Consider the following 14,301-nt stretch of genomic DNA (forward strand, 5'->3'; position numbering starts at 1 on the left):
CATAAAAAGCTTGTAAATGGGCTGGAGAGATGGCTTAGTGATTAAGCACTTGCCTGTGAAGCCTAAGGACCCTGGTTCAAGGCTCGATGACCCAGGTCCCACGTTAGCCAGATGCACAAGGGGGTGCACGCATCTGGAGTTCGTTTGCAGTGGCTAGAGGCCCTGGCACGCCCATTCTCTCCCTCTCTCTCTCTCTCTCTGCCTTTCTCTGTGTGTCTGTTGCTGTCAAATAAATAAAAAAATGAACAAAAAATTATTTTAAAAAGTTTGTAAATATTTATCTTCAAGGAGAGAGAGAGAGTGTGTGTGTGTATTTCTTCTTTAAGCTGCTTTTTGTCAGGTATGTGGTTACAGCAATGATAAAAGTAACTAATGCCATGTTCATTTTTTTAACAAGCAAAGTTCAGAAGAAACAGTACTGTAATCATTATCATTTGGTGTTTTTTCTCATCTCTTCACATAAATATGTAGATTATTGCTAAAATGTCCTTACTAGGAACATATTAATTAGTATATGAAGAATTGAGTTGTTTTGCATAAAGATGCTATATATTAATTGTGTATTGATTATTTAGTGTTTTAAACAAAAGACAAAAACAGCTTAGGATCTAGATAATACTCAGCATTATTTTCTAAGCTACTAGAGATATAATTTCCAAAGGCACTTATTCAAACTTTTTATTCCCAAAGCCAAATATACCTTGAACTTCATTCAACCAATTTCTTTTTGAGCTATGAGTTGTTAAGAATATACTATTTATTAGATGGGAAGGTCAATTTTTCTCATATGAAAATTTCTTTTTGTGATACTGGGGATAGAATCTAGGGCACCACACCTATTAGCCAAGTGCTGTACCACAAAACTACATCTGCAGTCAAATTTTGTACAAATGTGTTTATTTGAAGAAGGAATTGCAACTTACAGGGAAGAAAAGAAATCTTTCTGCAAACAGAAAAAGTTATACTTATAGAATGTGGCAAAGAAAAAACAGCTCAGTGAAAAAGCCTGACGGTTTGTGAGAATAAAAGACTTGCCAGGATAGTGTTGTCTTTGTACTATTGTTGCTTCGAAACTGGAGATTCTGATTTGTGGTTTATTTCCACTAAAGAAAAAGTTAGATTGAAGTATTACAGGGCTCTAGGTTATTTCAGTAAGCATTTGATAACTAGAGAAAGCACAGAGGAAGTGCAGCTAGGAGAGTAGTTGTGACTGGACCTTCTGAACTCAAAACGGCAACCAGGGGTTGAAAAACAGTGAAAAATCAGTGGCAATGAAGTTTCTGTTCTTTTTGTTTAAAACTTCAATCAGAGGAATCAACTGTTTTAATCAACATCAAAATGTTTAATGATAAAATAAGGGCTTTCCAAGGTGGTATTATATCCAATTAATTTATTTTTTCCTCTGGTTATCCTTACTCAGAATGGTGATCTGTGACCCAGTCATGAAGTCAGGCCAGGTTTCCACAACACAAATACTGGAGTCAGACCTTGACCTGATGTCTTTGTCTTTTCAGAATGACAAAACCTTTCTCAGCCCTGTAGGGAACTTCTCTGACCTCCATGCAAGCAGGAAGCCATCATAATTAATTCAGACCTGCATGTGAGCCCAGAATCATGTCAGCTATGGTTTTCCTGACACTCAAATAGGAATCTGCACAGTCCCAGAAAAGTGCATTAAGGACATGATTGACAAAAAATTAACTAACAATAAACAAGAAAGGCCAAGAATGTTTACCCAGTGCAGGATACTGTGAGGCCTTACCATCATCCACAATGTCCTGGGCTGCCACAGAATTGGTATACACCACCAAGTCAGAGAGCTCTCTGCAGAGCTTCATGGTTTTCCTTCGATGGCTCAGCCTGCAGTGTACACAAACAGAATCAGTGACATCATAGAGCTGGAAGAGGTATGAGCTTTGGTTATCCCACCTTCCTTATTTAAGAAAATGAATATGTGGCCTGCCTCAGAAATTAACATCAATCCTGTAGTGGAAGGGACAGAGACAGAAAAATCACTAGAGCTCTCTGTTTAGTTATTTGACCAAAAATGGCAGCTCTAAGTCTAAGTGAGAGGAAATAATGTGGAAGAGGATACCCAATGTTCTCCTTTGTCCTTTGCACCCAAGTATGGGACACCTGCATTTGCACACATGTTCATGTACTAAGTATACACATACCACACATACAACACATGAATACCAAACAAAATAGATCAAAGCAAAAACAAAAGGCTAAATGTTAGCAATTCTATAGAGACAGAAAGTAAATTAATATTTTCCTGAGACTAAGGAGAGGGGGATAGAGTAACTTTTGATAATTACAGACTTTTTTCTTAGGGTGATGAAAAGATTCTAGAATTAGATATTGATGACAGAAACAGTAAACAAATCAGATAAAAAAAATCACCACCCTAATGATGCTTAAAGACATCCAATAAAATGTTCCTTAAAAATGTTCATTTTGGCCAGGCATGGTGGCATATGCCTTTAATCCCAGCACTCGGGAGGCAGAGGTAAGAGGATCACTGTGAGTTTGAGGCCACCATGAGACTCCATAGTGAATTCCAGGTCAGCCTGGAACAGAGTGAGACTCTATCTAAAAAAAATAAAAAAAATAAAAAAAAATTTAAAAAAAAAAAGTTCATTTTGCCCTGATTGAATGTCTGATCCATATAAAGAAGGTTACCTACATGGTCTATCTGGCTTTTCTTTTTGCTCTGTAACCTGGCCTGGGTATCCATGTGAGTCTGTCCCTCCTTCCCAGTATGGCTGGACAGGACAGAATACTGATCTTGAGGTGAGTATTTTTCTTCCTGTCTTGTATCTGTATCCTGCTTTGGGGTACCTTCTCATTTTGATTATATGGAAGACTTATTTTTGGTCTCTGAATACTTCACTATTTCTTAATCCTCTCTGGTCTATTATTTGAAGAGCCTTCTATGTCCAATCTTCCACTTGTTAGTGGAACTGCCCCAGACTTTTCATAAATACCAATGTCCAACTAAATAAGCCTCACAAATTTTGATGTCTCCCTAAATCAACTCAATAATCATATTTTTAAAAATGTTCATGTTGCCAAGAAAGGAGACATGAGCACAGATTTGTACAATCATGAGTAGGGAGAAAAATGTCTTTTACTATGTAGCTCACCCTTTACTATATAGTTAGGAAATTCTATAGCTATTGGTAAAAATCTAAAAGGCTAATGATTATACATCAATGTAAAGTCATGTTTAAAAATCAGCAGTAAACTTTCCAAGATAGTCTGTGATATGGAGAAAATCTATATAAAGTAAGCTCTTTATAATATTGTTCCTGGGAGTGAATTAGGTTAACATTTACTATCCTATCTTGTGATATGATTCTATAGACCTGTATAACCACCCATCTGATGCTCAAGTTCTGAAAAGTATTATGAGAAAATCTCTACATGACTCAAGATTGGCATAGGATATGATTTCATGTAAACCTGCAGCCACATGTCATTTGAATGAATGATGATTAGTGTGGCTTTCTTCAAGTATTGTCCTTCCATATCTCTCTATTTTAGAGTTAAACCTTACTATGCTTTTATTTAAAAACAGTGCAGAGGCCTTCTGAAAGGTACTCTGATTTCTCCATTATCCTTCACTGTAACTAATATTCAATAATCTGTTCCCTAAAGGTAGAGCCACACTTGCCTATGTTTAGAAACTAGTGTTTTATGTATAGAAATTCTGTTGGAGTGCAAAAATAAAGTCTAACTGAACACTACAGTTCAATTCCTACAGAGATTCTCTGGCTTTACTTTCACCTTACAATAAAAGGACAGAGAGATAATGTATGTGTGTGTGTTGCATATCTATATCTATCTACCTATAACTGATACAATTTACACTCTTATGAGATAGTATAAAGTGCCAAAAAATCCTATATCAGATCATATGAATAATTTAGGTCCTGAAAATATGATTAATACAAATAATGTTGGAAATAATTTAAACTTTAAAAAATACCCAGTAGTTAGTATTTTTGAGCACTTATTTATTTGGGTTAAGTTTTAGTGGAGGAAGAGGCATCTGAAGTTTGGCTGCTCTCAGACCCTGGCTTTCAGCATCTATCCTACCTTATTTCCCTGTGTCAGCCCTCTAAACAATTCTTGGCCTTTCTCCTCTTTGAAGATACCTCACCTGATAACTACTATGGCTAGCACTTGCTGAGTACCTAATTAATGCCAAGTTCCCTACTATGTGGTTGATCTTCACATTTCATACAAACACCTTACCTTGTGATACTACTCTCTAACCTTTGCAAATAAAATAGCCAATATGACAAGGATGGAGAGGCCTTAAGAGTCTGAGTAAGAAGCACAGAGATACTTTCTTACCTATACAACTGGCCACCCTCCTTGCCAGGATTCTGCTGTGAAACCTCTTCATCATCAGTATTGTAGGATTTAGAATGTGATTTTGTGGATTTCTATACAAAAAAAAAAAAAATCTTACTAAATTTACCACATCAGGTACATTAAAACATACAGAGTGAGTCTAATTTTAATATACACACATACACCCAACTTGGAAGAAAAATAAACAAATATAGCCACTTGTTCTACCATTAAAATACAAACATGTTCATGGTCAGCCTTATATTAAAGCAGTAATACAATATTTAGGGCTTCATACTCTGAAGCTGGCTTCTTAGTCACATAAAATTGAAGTCTTATAAAAATTTTAGTAGTCATATATTTTGAAGGTGTCTACAAAGGGAAGAGTCAAAACTGAAGTGTCAAGCCATGCTTAATGGCACACACATTTAATCCCAGCACTTGAGAGACAATGGTAAGGGGATTGCTGTGAGTTTGAGACCAAAGGTCACTATGAGAGCAAAATCCTACCTTGAAAAAAGAAAAAAATGAAAAAAAAATAGTAATAATTATTGAAGTGTCTATTCATAAGGAGAAAGGCCTTTTTATATAGGAAGTTTATTTTTGGTTAATAAATGATAAAAAGCTAGGTGTGGTGGTGCATGTCTTTAATCCCAGCGCTTGGGAGGCAAAGGTAGGAGGATTGCCATGAATTCGAGGCCACCCTGAGACTACATAGCGAATTCCAATTCAGCTCAGGCTAGAATAGGACCCTACCTTTAAAAAAAATCAAAATAAATACATACATAAATAAATGATAAAAAGGCAGATTTGATTCTATAAGAGTTGTAGTAACTTAAAAAAAGTATACTCTGTAGAGTATTTTGGTTTTGCTTTTGGTAATTGTTTTGAGTTTCATACAAATGAAATCAAATCCTATATACTTTCCAGAGGTTTTTTTTTTTTTTTTTGTTCAACATCATGTTTATAAAGAGTATCATATAATTACATACAGTCACAATTTTACCCTTTCTATAGCTGTTAAATATTTGTGAATATGCCACAATTTTTACAAATTGTATGATAATGGGCATTTGAGCTGTTCCTATTTGTACCATTACAAATAATGTCACTATAAAATAGTTGTTGCTGGGCTGGAGAGATGGCTTAGCGGTTAAGTGCTTGCCTGTGAAGCCTAAGGACCCCGGTTCGAGGCTCGGTTCCCCAGGTCCCACGTTAGCCAGATGCACAAGGGGGCGCACGTGTCTGGAGTTCGTTTGCAGAGGCTGGAAGCCCTGGCGCGCCCATTCTCTCTCTCTCCCTCTATCTGTCTTTCTCTCTGTGTCTGTCACTCTCAAATAAATAAAAAAAAAAAATAGTTGTTGCTGTGTTTTGCTATGAACCTAACAATAAAACTGATAAGTTGCAGTATTAGCTTTAGCAGAGATTGCCAAAGTAATTTCACAAATGTATATCAGCAGTGTGTTGTTCAAATTGTTGAACATTTTGTAGTTGTTATATGTCATCTATTGTGGTGTATATGAAATCTCATTGCAACTTTAATTTACATTTCTCAGATGACTAGCAAGGATGAGTGTCTTTTTGTTAGCCATTTGGTTATCTTCTTTTGTGGAGGATGTATTTAAGGCCTTTGAACCCTTAAAATTTTACACACATATTTATTTACATTTGCTTGAGTGTATGTGTGTTTATAGATTATGTGTGGTATACTGTGTTATGTGTAGTATATGTATGTGTTCGTATGTAGATGCAAGGCCAAAGGAGAACACTTGGTGTTCCTCTCTATTGCTCATCTATGTACTTACTTATGACAAGGTCTGTCTCTCTCTCAAGCTGGAACTGCCATTTTTTAATTTTAATTTTAATTTTTTTTTTGTCAGCAAGTCCCAACAATTCTCTGGTCTTAGTCCCCACCCTCTGTGATAGACTGGGGTTACAGACATACATAGTAATGTCCATCATTTTGTGGTCTATGGAGTCGAACTCAGGCAATTTTATACCTGTCCAGGCCCTAGCCCTAATGCTTAAGTACTCAGCATTCTTAACTGCTGAGACATCCCCCTAGTCTACATTTGACCCCCATTTCTTTTTGAAATGTAAGTTGCCTCTCTTCTTACTGATTTGTAAAGACTATTCAAATATTCAGGATATGAATCTTTTGTTGGATAGATGTACTTAAAATATTCTTTCCCAACATGCAATTTACCTTTTGCTATCTTTAGATAAATACAAATTCTTAAATTAAAAAATATTAGTTTTCAATTTTTTTCTCTTCTGGGGTACAGTTTAAGAAATCTTTGTGGCCATAATATTCCTTTTTACCTTTCTGAATCTTTAAATTTATTAATTATACCTATTACTACTTTTTATACATACCTTGTGTTTTCCAAAGTTGGTAATCAGGGATCGCCCATGAGACTTTTTTCCAGTTTCTATCACCTCTGAATTCTGATTAAAGACACAATAAAACAAAATTTTTCTTTGTTATTTTTTCTTAACTCTGGTAAAATGGTGGGGTGAGTCCATCTCCTCCTTATCTGTTCATTTCTTCCTAGTCCATACCTCCAGCTGGGGTGGCCCTCACAGTGCCTATTCTCCAGGCTGTCTACAAAGCAGAAACTGTTGTTTTGAATGTTTTGCATATTGATGACTTATTTTCAATTAAAAAGAAGTTTTAGAGAATAACCAGAAGTAGTTAACAGCCCAATCTGCTGAATGTATAATGTGCTTACATTGAACATTGCTTTTAGGGGATAAGAGAGGGAGACACAAAAGAGTAATAGGAGGGGAGTATGATGATCAAATTACAGTATATTCATGTATTAAAATTCTTAATAAAAACTGATGCTGTCTTCCAGACACAGAGTTGCCATCAAGGTTATGAATATCAAATTAATGATCTCACAGTGGCTGACATTACCTACATAAGACCTACATATGACATCAAAATTGAAGAGAGACTAATTAGAAAGAAGAAAGTTTCAATAGGATGGGGATTTGGAAGGGGAAAATAAAGGTCATGGGAGAGGATTATGCTCATGGTATATTGTCTATACTTGTGGAAGTTTTCAATAAAGTTAAAAATTGATGCCTTGACAAGATGAAAAATTAAGAATAAACAAAACCCAAGCATATTTATGAGGTAATGATCACTTTTGCTTGTTTAAAGTAAACCACTGCAAAGATTATCTGTGCATTGGTGGTAAACACTGCAGAAAGTTTATTAAGCCTCTGAAAATTTTGAAGTGGAGGCCATGAAGACATTTCTCTGATAATACTGTTGAGCTAATAGAGTAAGCCCATCTTGAAAACCGCTCTGCCAGTAAGTTTGCCAGTTTCTAAGTCAAAATCTTTCTTTACCACATAAGCCACTATGAAAAATCCAGGAAATCACTTACTGATTAAATGGATTGACGTTTCTAAACTCTAGAAAGCAATCACCAATGCCATGTGATCCCTTAATATCTAAGGGTAGTCACCCCTACATGCTCTTCTTTCTGCCTAAGATCTTTGATATGCACAAGGTGGGAAGAAGTGACAGGTAAGGCCACCATTAGCCCACCTAGTAACTGCATAGATCCCCTTAGTAACAAAGTAAATGCACTCAATAACCTCCAATGAAAGCATCCAAAAAAAAAATCCACTCTTTTCCCTTAACCATTTATATCTTTATTAGGAAATAAAGTTCAAATCTTCTCCAGGTCCTAAGCCAGTCACCCAATTAACAACTATTTATGGCCTTCTTGAGTCTTGATACTATATAAGCCAGAAAAATAGTAATTATCAAAACTGACATGCTTCATGTCTTCATATAATCTGCAGACTAGAAGAGAAGGCTGATACTGAATAAAAACTACAGATATGTAGACAAAGCCTTAATAAAGAAAAGATATCACAACATGGACAACTTAAAGAATGACTAGCTAACCAAATCCTAAAGCCAAAGCAGGACTCACTTAGGATATCACCTTGAAACTGAGATATAAAAAAAACTAGGAAGGAGGGCTGGGAAAAAGGGTTAAGGTGTTTGCCTGGGAAGCCTAAGGACCCCAGTTTCATTCCCCAGGACCCATGTAAGCCAGATGCACAAGGGGGCACATGCATTTGGAGTTCATTTGCAGGGGCTGGAGGCCCTGGCATGCCCATTCTCTCTTTCTCTTTGCCTCTTCCCCCCCCCCCTCTCTCTCTAAAATAAATAGATAAATAAAATATTTTTTAAAAAACTAGGAAGGAGCAGAGAAGATTAGAAATGGAGGGCTGTAAGCAGAGGAATGGAATATGAAGAATACAACTGTGGCTACTATAATGATGTGGGAGATGGTAGGAGAGAGACATTGGGAAGATCTAAGACAGGCAAAGACACCATTAAAGCAGGTCCTCAAAAACCTAGTTTAAAAGTTTCAGATTTACTCCCAAGCATAAGTAAAAGACACTGACTAGTCTAAAACAGTAGGAAACATGCTCAGATTTCCATTTTTTAAACATCAAACTGATTTCTGAATAGAGATTAGACTGAAGGAGAACAAGAGAAGCACAAGAGAGAGTTGAAATTTATTAGCATTAGGACACAAATAGACCAAAGAAAGTGAACAGGAAGGAAACACATTGAGAACACGAAATCAGTACATGGAGGTTGGCTCAACATGTGAGAGGGCAGGTTGTAGTCATGAGCCTCTTCCTTTACTAAAGAGCAAGGATATTAGGCTTTATTTTGAGGGCATGAATTAAGCAGTATTTGAACCATTTTCCTCCACATATAGCCACTTTAAAAGATTTCTCACATCATTTTGCAGATTTTTGTTTCTCAAGTAATATGAGGATAAACATGGAAGGAGTTGGAGACTATTCAAATATTCAGGATAGATGTACAAGTGAAAAATGCATTTTATTTTCTTATTGAAAGACAAATATAAGAAATCACATACCTCCTTCATGTGAGCATTTAAACCTTCATGTGTGGCCTTCAGTAGTGCTCTCACTGTGAAACTATCAGGATCTTCTTTATCTCGGACTTGAGATTCTTTTAACAGTGACTCCAGCTTTTTTCTTATGAAAGATTCTACCTGATACTCAGTAGTTCCATTATTCTGAAAAGAATAAATACAAAAAAATCCCTTAAAAATATAGAATCAATCATCAATAAAACAAGAAAATAGCCAAATGTCCATCATGACTCTTGCCACCTCTATCACATCTGCCAAGGCCCAGGAGAAATTGCAGAAAAAGCAATATCATGAATATTGCTCTTACTGCTGCCCTGACAACCAGCCCCTGGGTGATGATAACAGATATGAAGATTAATCAAAACCTATGAAAGCAGAAATCTAGCAGCTACAAAGAACTCAATGCTAAATCAGACTTCCAACAAGCCTGTTGCTCACAGAACATTGTGGAAAAGGGGGCAGAAAAATTGTAAGAGCCACAGAGTGGGTAGGAATACCCTGAGATATGGTCCCTGGCAATGCTTGATTGACTGAGGCCTTCATGACCCCACAATGATTACAATAACCATATTGAGGAGGGCCACAAGGGTAATGGGAGTTGGGGCAAGGGGCTAAAAGTGTAAAACCTGTTATAAAATATACAAAATAAAATGTGAAAAATTACAGAATCAAATAGAATACATATTTTGACCAAGACAATGGAGATCTTATTTTACTTATTTTTTTCCCCTCCTATTATGAAGGCCTTGTGTATGCAGTATCAAGCATGATGAGGTCATGAATGTCAAGGCCATTTTGTTTCTGAAAGGCAGCATTATAATCAGTCCTCCCTTCCTTTGGCTCTTACATTCTTTTTTGTTTCTTGTTTTGCTTTGTTTTGTTTTCCAAGGGTCTTGCTCTAGCCCAAGCTGACCTGGAATTCACTTTGTAGTCTCAGAGTGGCCTCAAACTCATGCCGATCCACCTACTTCTGCCTCCTGAGAGCTGGTATCAAAGGTGTGTGCCACCATGCCCTACCAATGTAGATATTATAATTACATTACCACTCAATTAGCTGTAAGAATTTAATATAACCATTTTACCATTTTGGCTTCTCTGGCCAACAAATCCTTCTGGAGAAATTGCTCAGTGGTTAAAGGTGTTGCTTGCAAAACCTGGTAGCTGGGTTCAAATCTCCAGTACCCATGTAAAGCCAGATGTACAAAGTAATGCACACATCTGGAGTTAGTTTGCAGTGGCAGGAGGTTCTGGCATGCCTATTCTCTATGTCTCTCTCTCTCTCTCTTGCTCTGCTTGCAAATAAATATTTTTTTTATTTTTATTTATTTATTTGAGAGTGACATACAGAGAGAGAAAGAGGCAGAGAGAGAGAGAGAGAGAGAGAGAATGGGCATGCCAGGGCCTCCAGCCACTGCAAACGAACTCCAGATGTGTGTGCCCCCTTGTGCATCTGGCTAACGTGGGTCCTGAGGAGTCAAGCCTCGAACTAGTATCCTTAGGTTTCACAGGCAAGCGCTTAACTGCTAAGCCATCTCTCCAGCCCACAAATAAATATTTTTTAATTAAAAAAAAAAAACTTCCAGCTACTCTCCATGTGATTGCATTCTTTGTTCAACCCTTATTCAGACTCACAGCTTTACTATCTTTTCACTTCAGTGATGAGTTTGATGTTTTGAAAAACTGAGTAATTTGCTAAGGTTTGAAAAGCTAGCTGGTTACTGAGTTACAGGACTAAACATCTTTCCTTCATATCATGTATCATGCTTTCAATAGAGGGCAGCTTAAGGACAATTTTGAGACAAAGTTTTATAAATTTACGTAGTTACAATTGGAAAAAATGCTATTTTTACATTACTTTTATGGAAATTTTCAGGGTTAAGAACTACTTTGAGGGAAAAAAAAAATCTTTCCTATCTTCAACCATACTGTATAATGAGAAAGAATAAGATACTGACTTGTGCTGTGATCTGTGATTATGATTACTTTTTTAGTTTAATTTTTTATTGAATTTTATATAAATTATAAACATGTAATACCCTTTGATGCACTGACCCCATCTCCCATTTCCCTGGTTATGAAATTCATTGTGGAGTCATGAAGGCCTCAGTCAGTCTTAGTGGGGTAGCAGGGGACTGTGCCTCAGGGTATTCCTACCCACTCTGTGGCTCTTACAGTCTTTCAGTCATCTCTTCTGAGCCATGGCAGGCCTGTTGGCAGTCTGATTTAGTGTCAAGTTCTCTGTAGCCTCTGGACTCCCGCTTTCATAGGTGTTGACTGATCACTGTGTCTACTGCCATCACCCTAGAGCTGGTTGTCAGACTAACTGTAAGGGCAGTGTTCATGATCTCACTTCCCCTGCAGTTTCTCCTGGGTCCTGGCAGATGTGGTAGAGGTGACATATCTCATAGTGGGCAGTCAAGTATCTTCCTGTCTTATTGATAGTCTTTGTTCTTCTCTGTGTTCTCTGTCATCTGTAAAATAAAGCAGACTGACCAAACAAGAAAGCAGCTTGGATTAAAGGGAGTATACAAATTTATTTGAAAGTTTTGTTTTGTTTTGTTTCTATTTTGGTGTGTAAACTCACTCTTCTCCACAGAGCAGTGGGAGTTTTCTCCTGAAATCTGAGTTTTCAGACTATGGGATTCTGACTTGGTTTCTAGTACAAGATATAGGTTCTCTCCCACTGAGAAGGCCTCGTGTCCAATCTGAACACAGTTGGATACTCACAGAGGCTATGCACCACTATTGCACAAATGAGAACTTCTTGAATGTCTGGTTGAGTTCATAGTCTGTAAGATCCCTTGCTTGTTCGTATGGTTGATGGCTGTTTTCCTCCAGCAGCTCCCAAAGGGCTTTCTAGCACTATGCGGGTTAATCAGGTGGGAGCTAGTTTCCCTTTACAGTTCCAGCATGATATTCTGATGTCCTGTGTCTGCAGCCTGTGGTGCCTACAGCAACAAGGGCTTACCTCTTAGCTCTGTCAGGTAATCAAGTGCTTTGGCAACAGCCTACATTATTTTGGGTAACTCATGGGTCTCCATAGCCAACAGCTCACTGTGGGGAGCAACCCAATTCTGGGCTTGTAATTTACTTGCCAGAGCCCATGGGTTTAAAGTTAAGTTTTCTCCAGCTTCTGTCTGGACTGCCCTTCTCCCCCTTTTTGGTGGTTATATCTTGTAGAATGTTAGCCAGAATGAGGGTCTCTATGAAACTGATTTGTGTTTCTTAACTTTTGTATAACTTCCTCCACTCCCTCCTTAACCCCTATTCCCCTAAACCCCCCTACCCCTGAAGTTCTATCCTTCCCCAAGCCTTTCAGGAAATATTTGCCTTCTCTCCTCTCTCCTTATTTCTTCTCTCTCCTGGTCTCATTCTAGTTCTGTGCTCATATTCACATTGCTCACCATCATTTGTCCTCATTTTCAATTGATCCTAGTTAGGAACAGCAGATAAGAAAGTAAATGCAGTGTTTGTCTTTCTGTGCCTATATGACCTCTCTTAGAATGATAGTTTTCCAATTTGATGCATTTTCTGAAATTTTCATTATTTAATTTTTCCTTACTGATGAGTAGAATTCCATTGTGTATATGTACCAATTCTCCATTACCCATTCATCAGTTGATGGGCATCTGGGCTGATTCTAGCTATTGTAAATAGAGCAGCAACAAATATGGCTGGGCAAGATTTTTTGCAGTAATAAGTGGAGTATTTACAGTATATGACCAGGAGTGATATAGCTGGATCAAATGGTAGCTCTATATTCACCTTTGTCAGAAGTCCCCATACTGATTTCCATAGTGGTTACACCAATTTGTACTCCCACCAGCAATTAGTAAGGGTTCCTTTACCACCAGCATTCATTGTCATTTGAATTTTTGATGAATGCTATCCTGACTGTGGTGAGATGAAATCTCAGGGTTGTTTTGATTTGCATGTTGAACATCTCTTTAAGTGTGCAATAGACAATTGTGATTCTTCCTTTGAAAATTCTGTTTAATTCTCTATACCATTTTTGAATGAGTTGCTTGATTTTTTTAATTATTTGATTTTTGAGTTCTTTGCAAATTCTATATATTAGACCTTTGTCTGAGGTATAGTGGGTGAAGATTTTCTCCCACTCTGTGGGATGTCTATTGACTCTGTTGATGGTTTACTTGTCTATATAGTAGCATTTTAATTTCATGAAGTCCCAGTGATTGACTGTTGATCTAATTTCCTGTGCTGTTGGGGTCTTATTCAGAAAATCTTTCCCTACACCTAGATTGTGAAATAGTCTCCCTATTTTTTCATCTAGTTGTTTTAGAGTTTAAGGTCTTATATTGAGGTCCTTAATCCATTTAGAGTTGAATTTTGTACAGGGTGAGCGTAGTGGGTTTAATTTCATTCTTCGACACACAGTTATACAATTTCTCTAGCATTATTTGTTGAAGAGGCTGACTTTTCTCCAGTGTGTATTTTTGGCTCTTTTATCAAAGATCAGGTAGCTGTAATAGCTTGGACTTAGGGATGGGTCTTCTATTCCATTCCATTGATATATGCATCTTTTTTGTGCTAATACCATGCAGGTTTGTTTACTATGACCTTGTAGTATATCTTGAAGTCAGGTATGGTGATGCCTCCAGATGTATTTCTTTCATTGAGAATATTTTTTGCTATCTGGGGCCTTCTGTTCTTGTACATGAATTTTGAGAGATTTTTTTTTCTATCTCTATGAAGAATGTTGCTGGAATTTCCATCAGTACTGCATTAAATCTATATAATGCTTTTGGTAGGATGGCCATTTTCACAATATTAACTCTTCCAATATATGAGAATGGGAGGTCTTTCTATCTTTTCATGTCCTCAATTTATTTCTTCAGTGTTATGTTTTCTTTGTATAGGTCTTTCACTTCCTTGGTTAGTGATATTCCAAGATATTATTGTTCCTTTCCTTTGCTTCCACTTCTTCTTTTCTCTATTGCTTCTTGACAAATTCTAGTCATTTTCCAAAGAC

General features: G+C 37.0%; 1 protein-coding gene across 7 annotated transcripts in view; it reads right to left on the minus strand.

Moving 5' to 3' along the window:
- Window positions 1-14,301, minus strand: part of Plch1 (phospholipase C eta 1) — a 173,902-nt gene that overhangs the window by 19,848 nt on the left and 139,753 nt on the right. For all 7 annotated transcript variants that reach the window (XM_045131687.1, XM_045131690.1, XM_045131689.1 and 4 more), the window contains 4 exons: window positions 9,291-9,452; window positions 6,742-6,813; window positions 4,366-4,457; window positions 1,763-1,860 (listed from right to left, as the gene is read on the minus strand). In XM_045131687.1, coding sequence (XP_044987622.1) covers window positions 1,763-1,860; window positions 4,366-4,457; window positions 6,742-6,813; window positions 9,291-9,452 — 424 coding nt within the window. The remainder of the gene's footprint in view (window positions 1-1,762; window positions 1,861-4,365; window positions 4,458-6,741; window positions 6,814-9,290; window positions 9,453-14,301) is intronic.

This window comes from Jaculus jaculus, chromosome 12 (assembly GCF_020740685.1).
Source record: "Jaculus jaculus isolate mJacJac1 chromosome 12, mJacJac1.mat.Y.cur, whole genome shotgun sequence".
NCBI lineage: Eukaryota > Metazoa > Chordata > Mammalia > Rodentia > Dipodidae > Jaculus > Jaculus jaculus.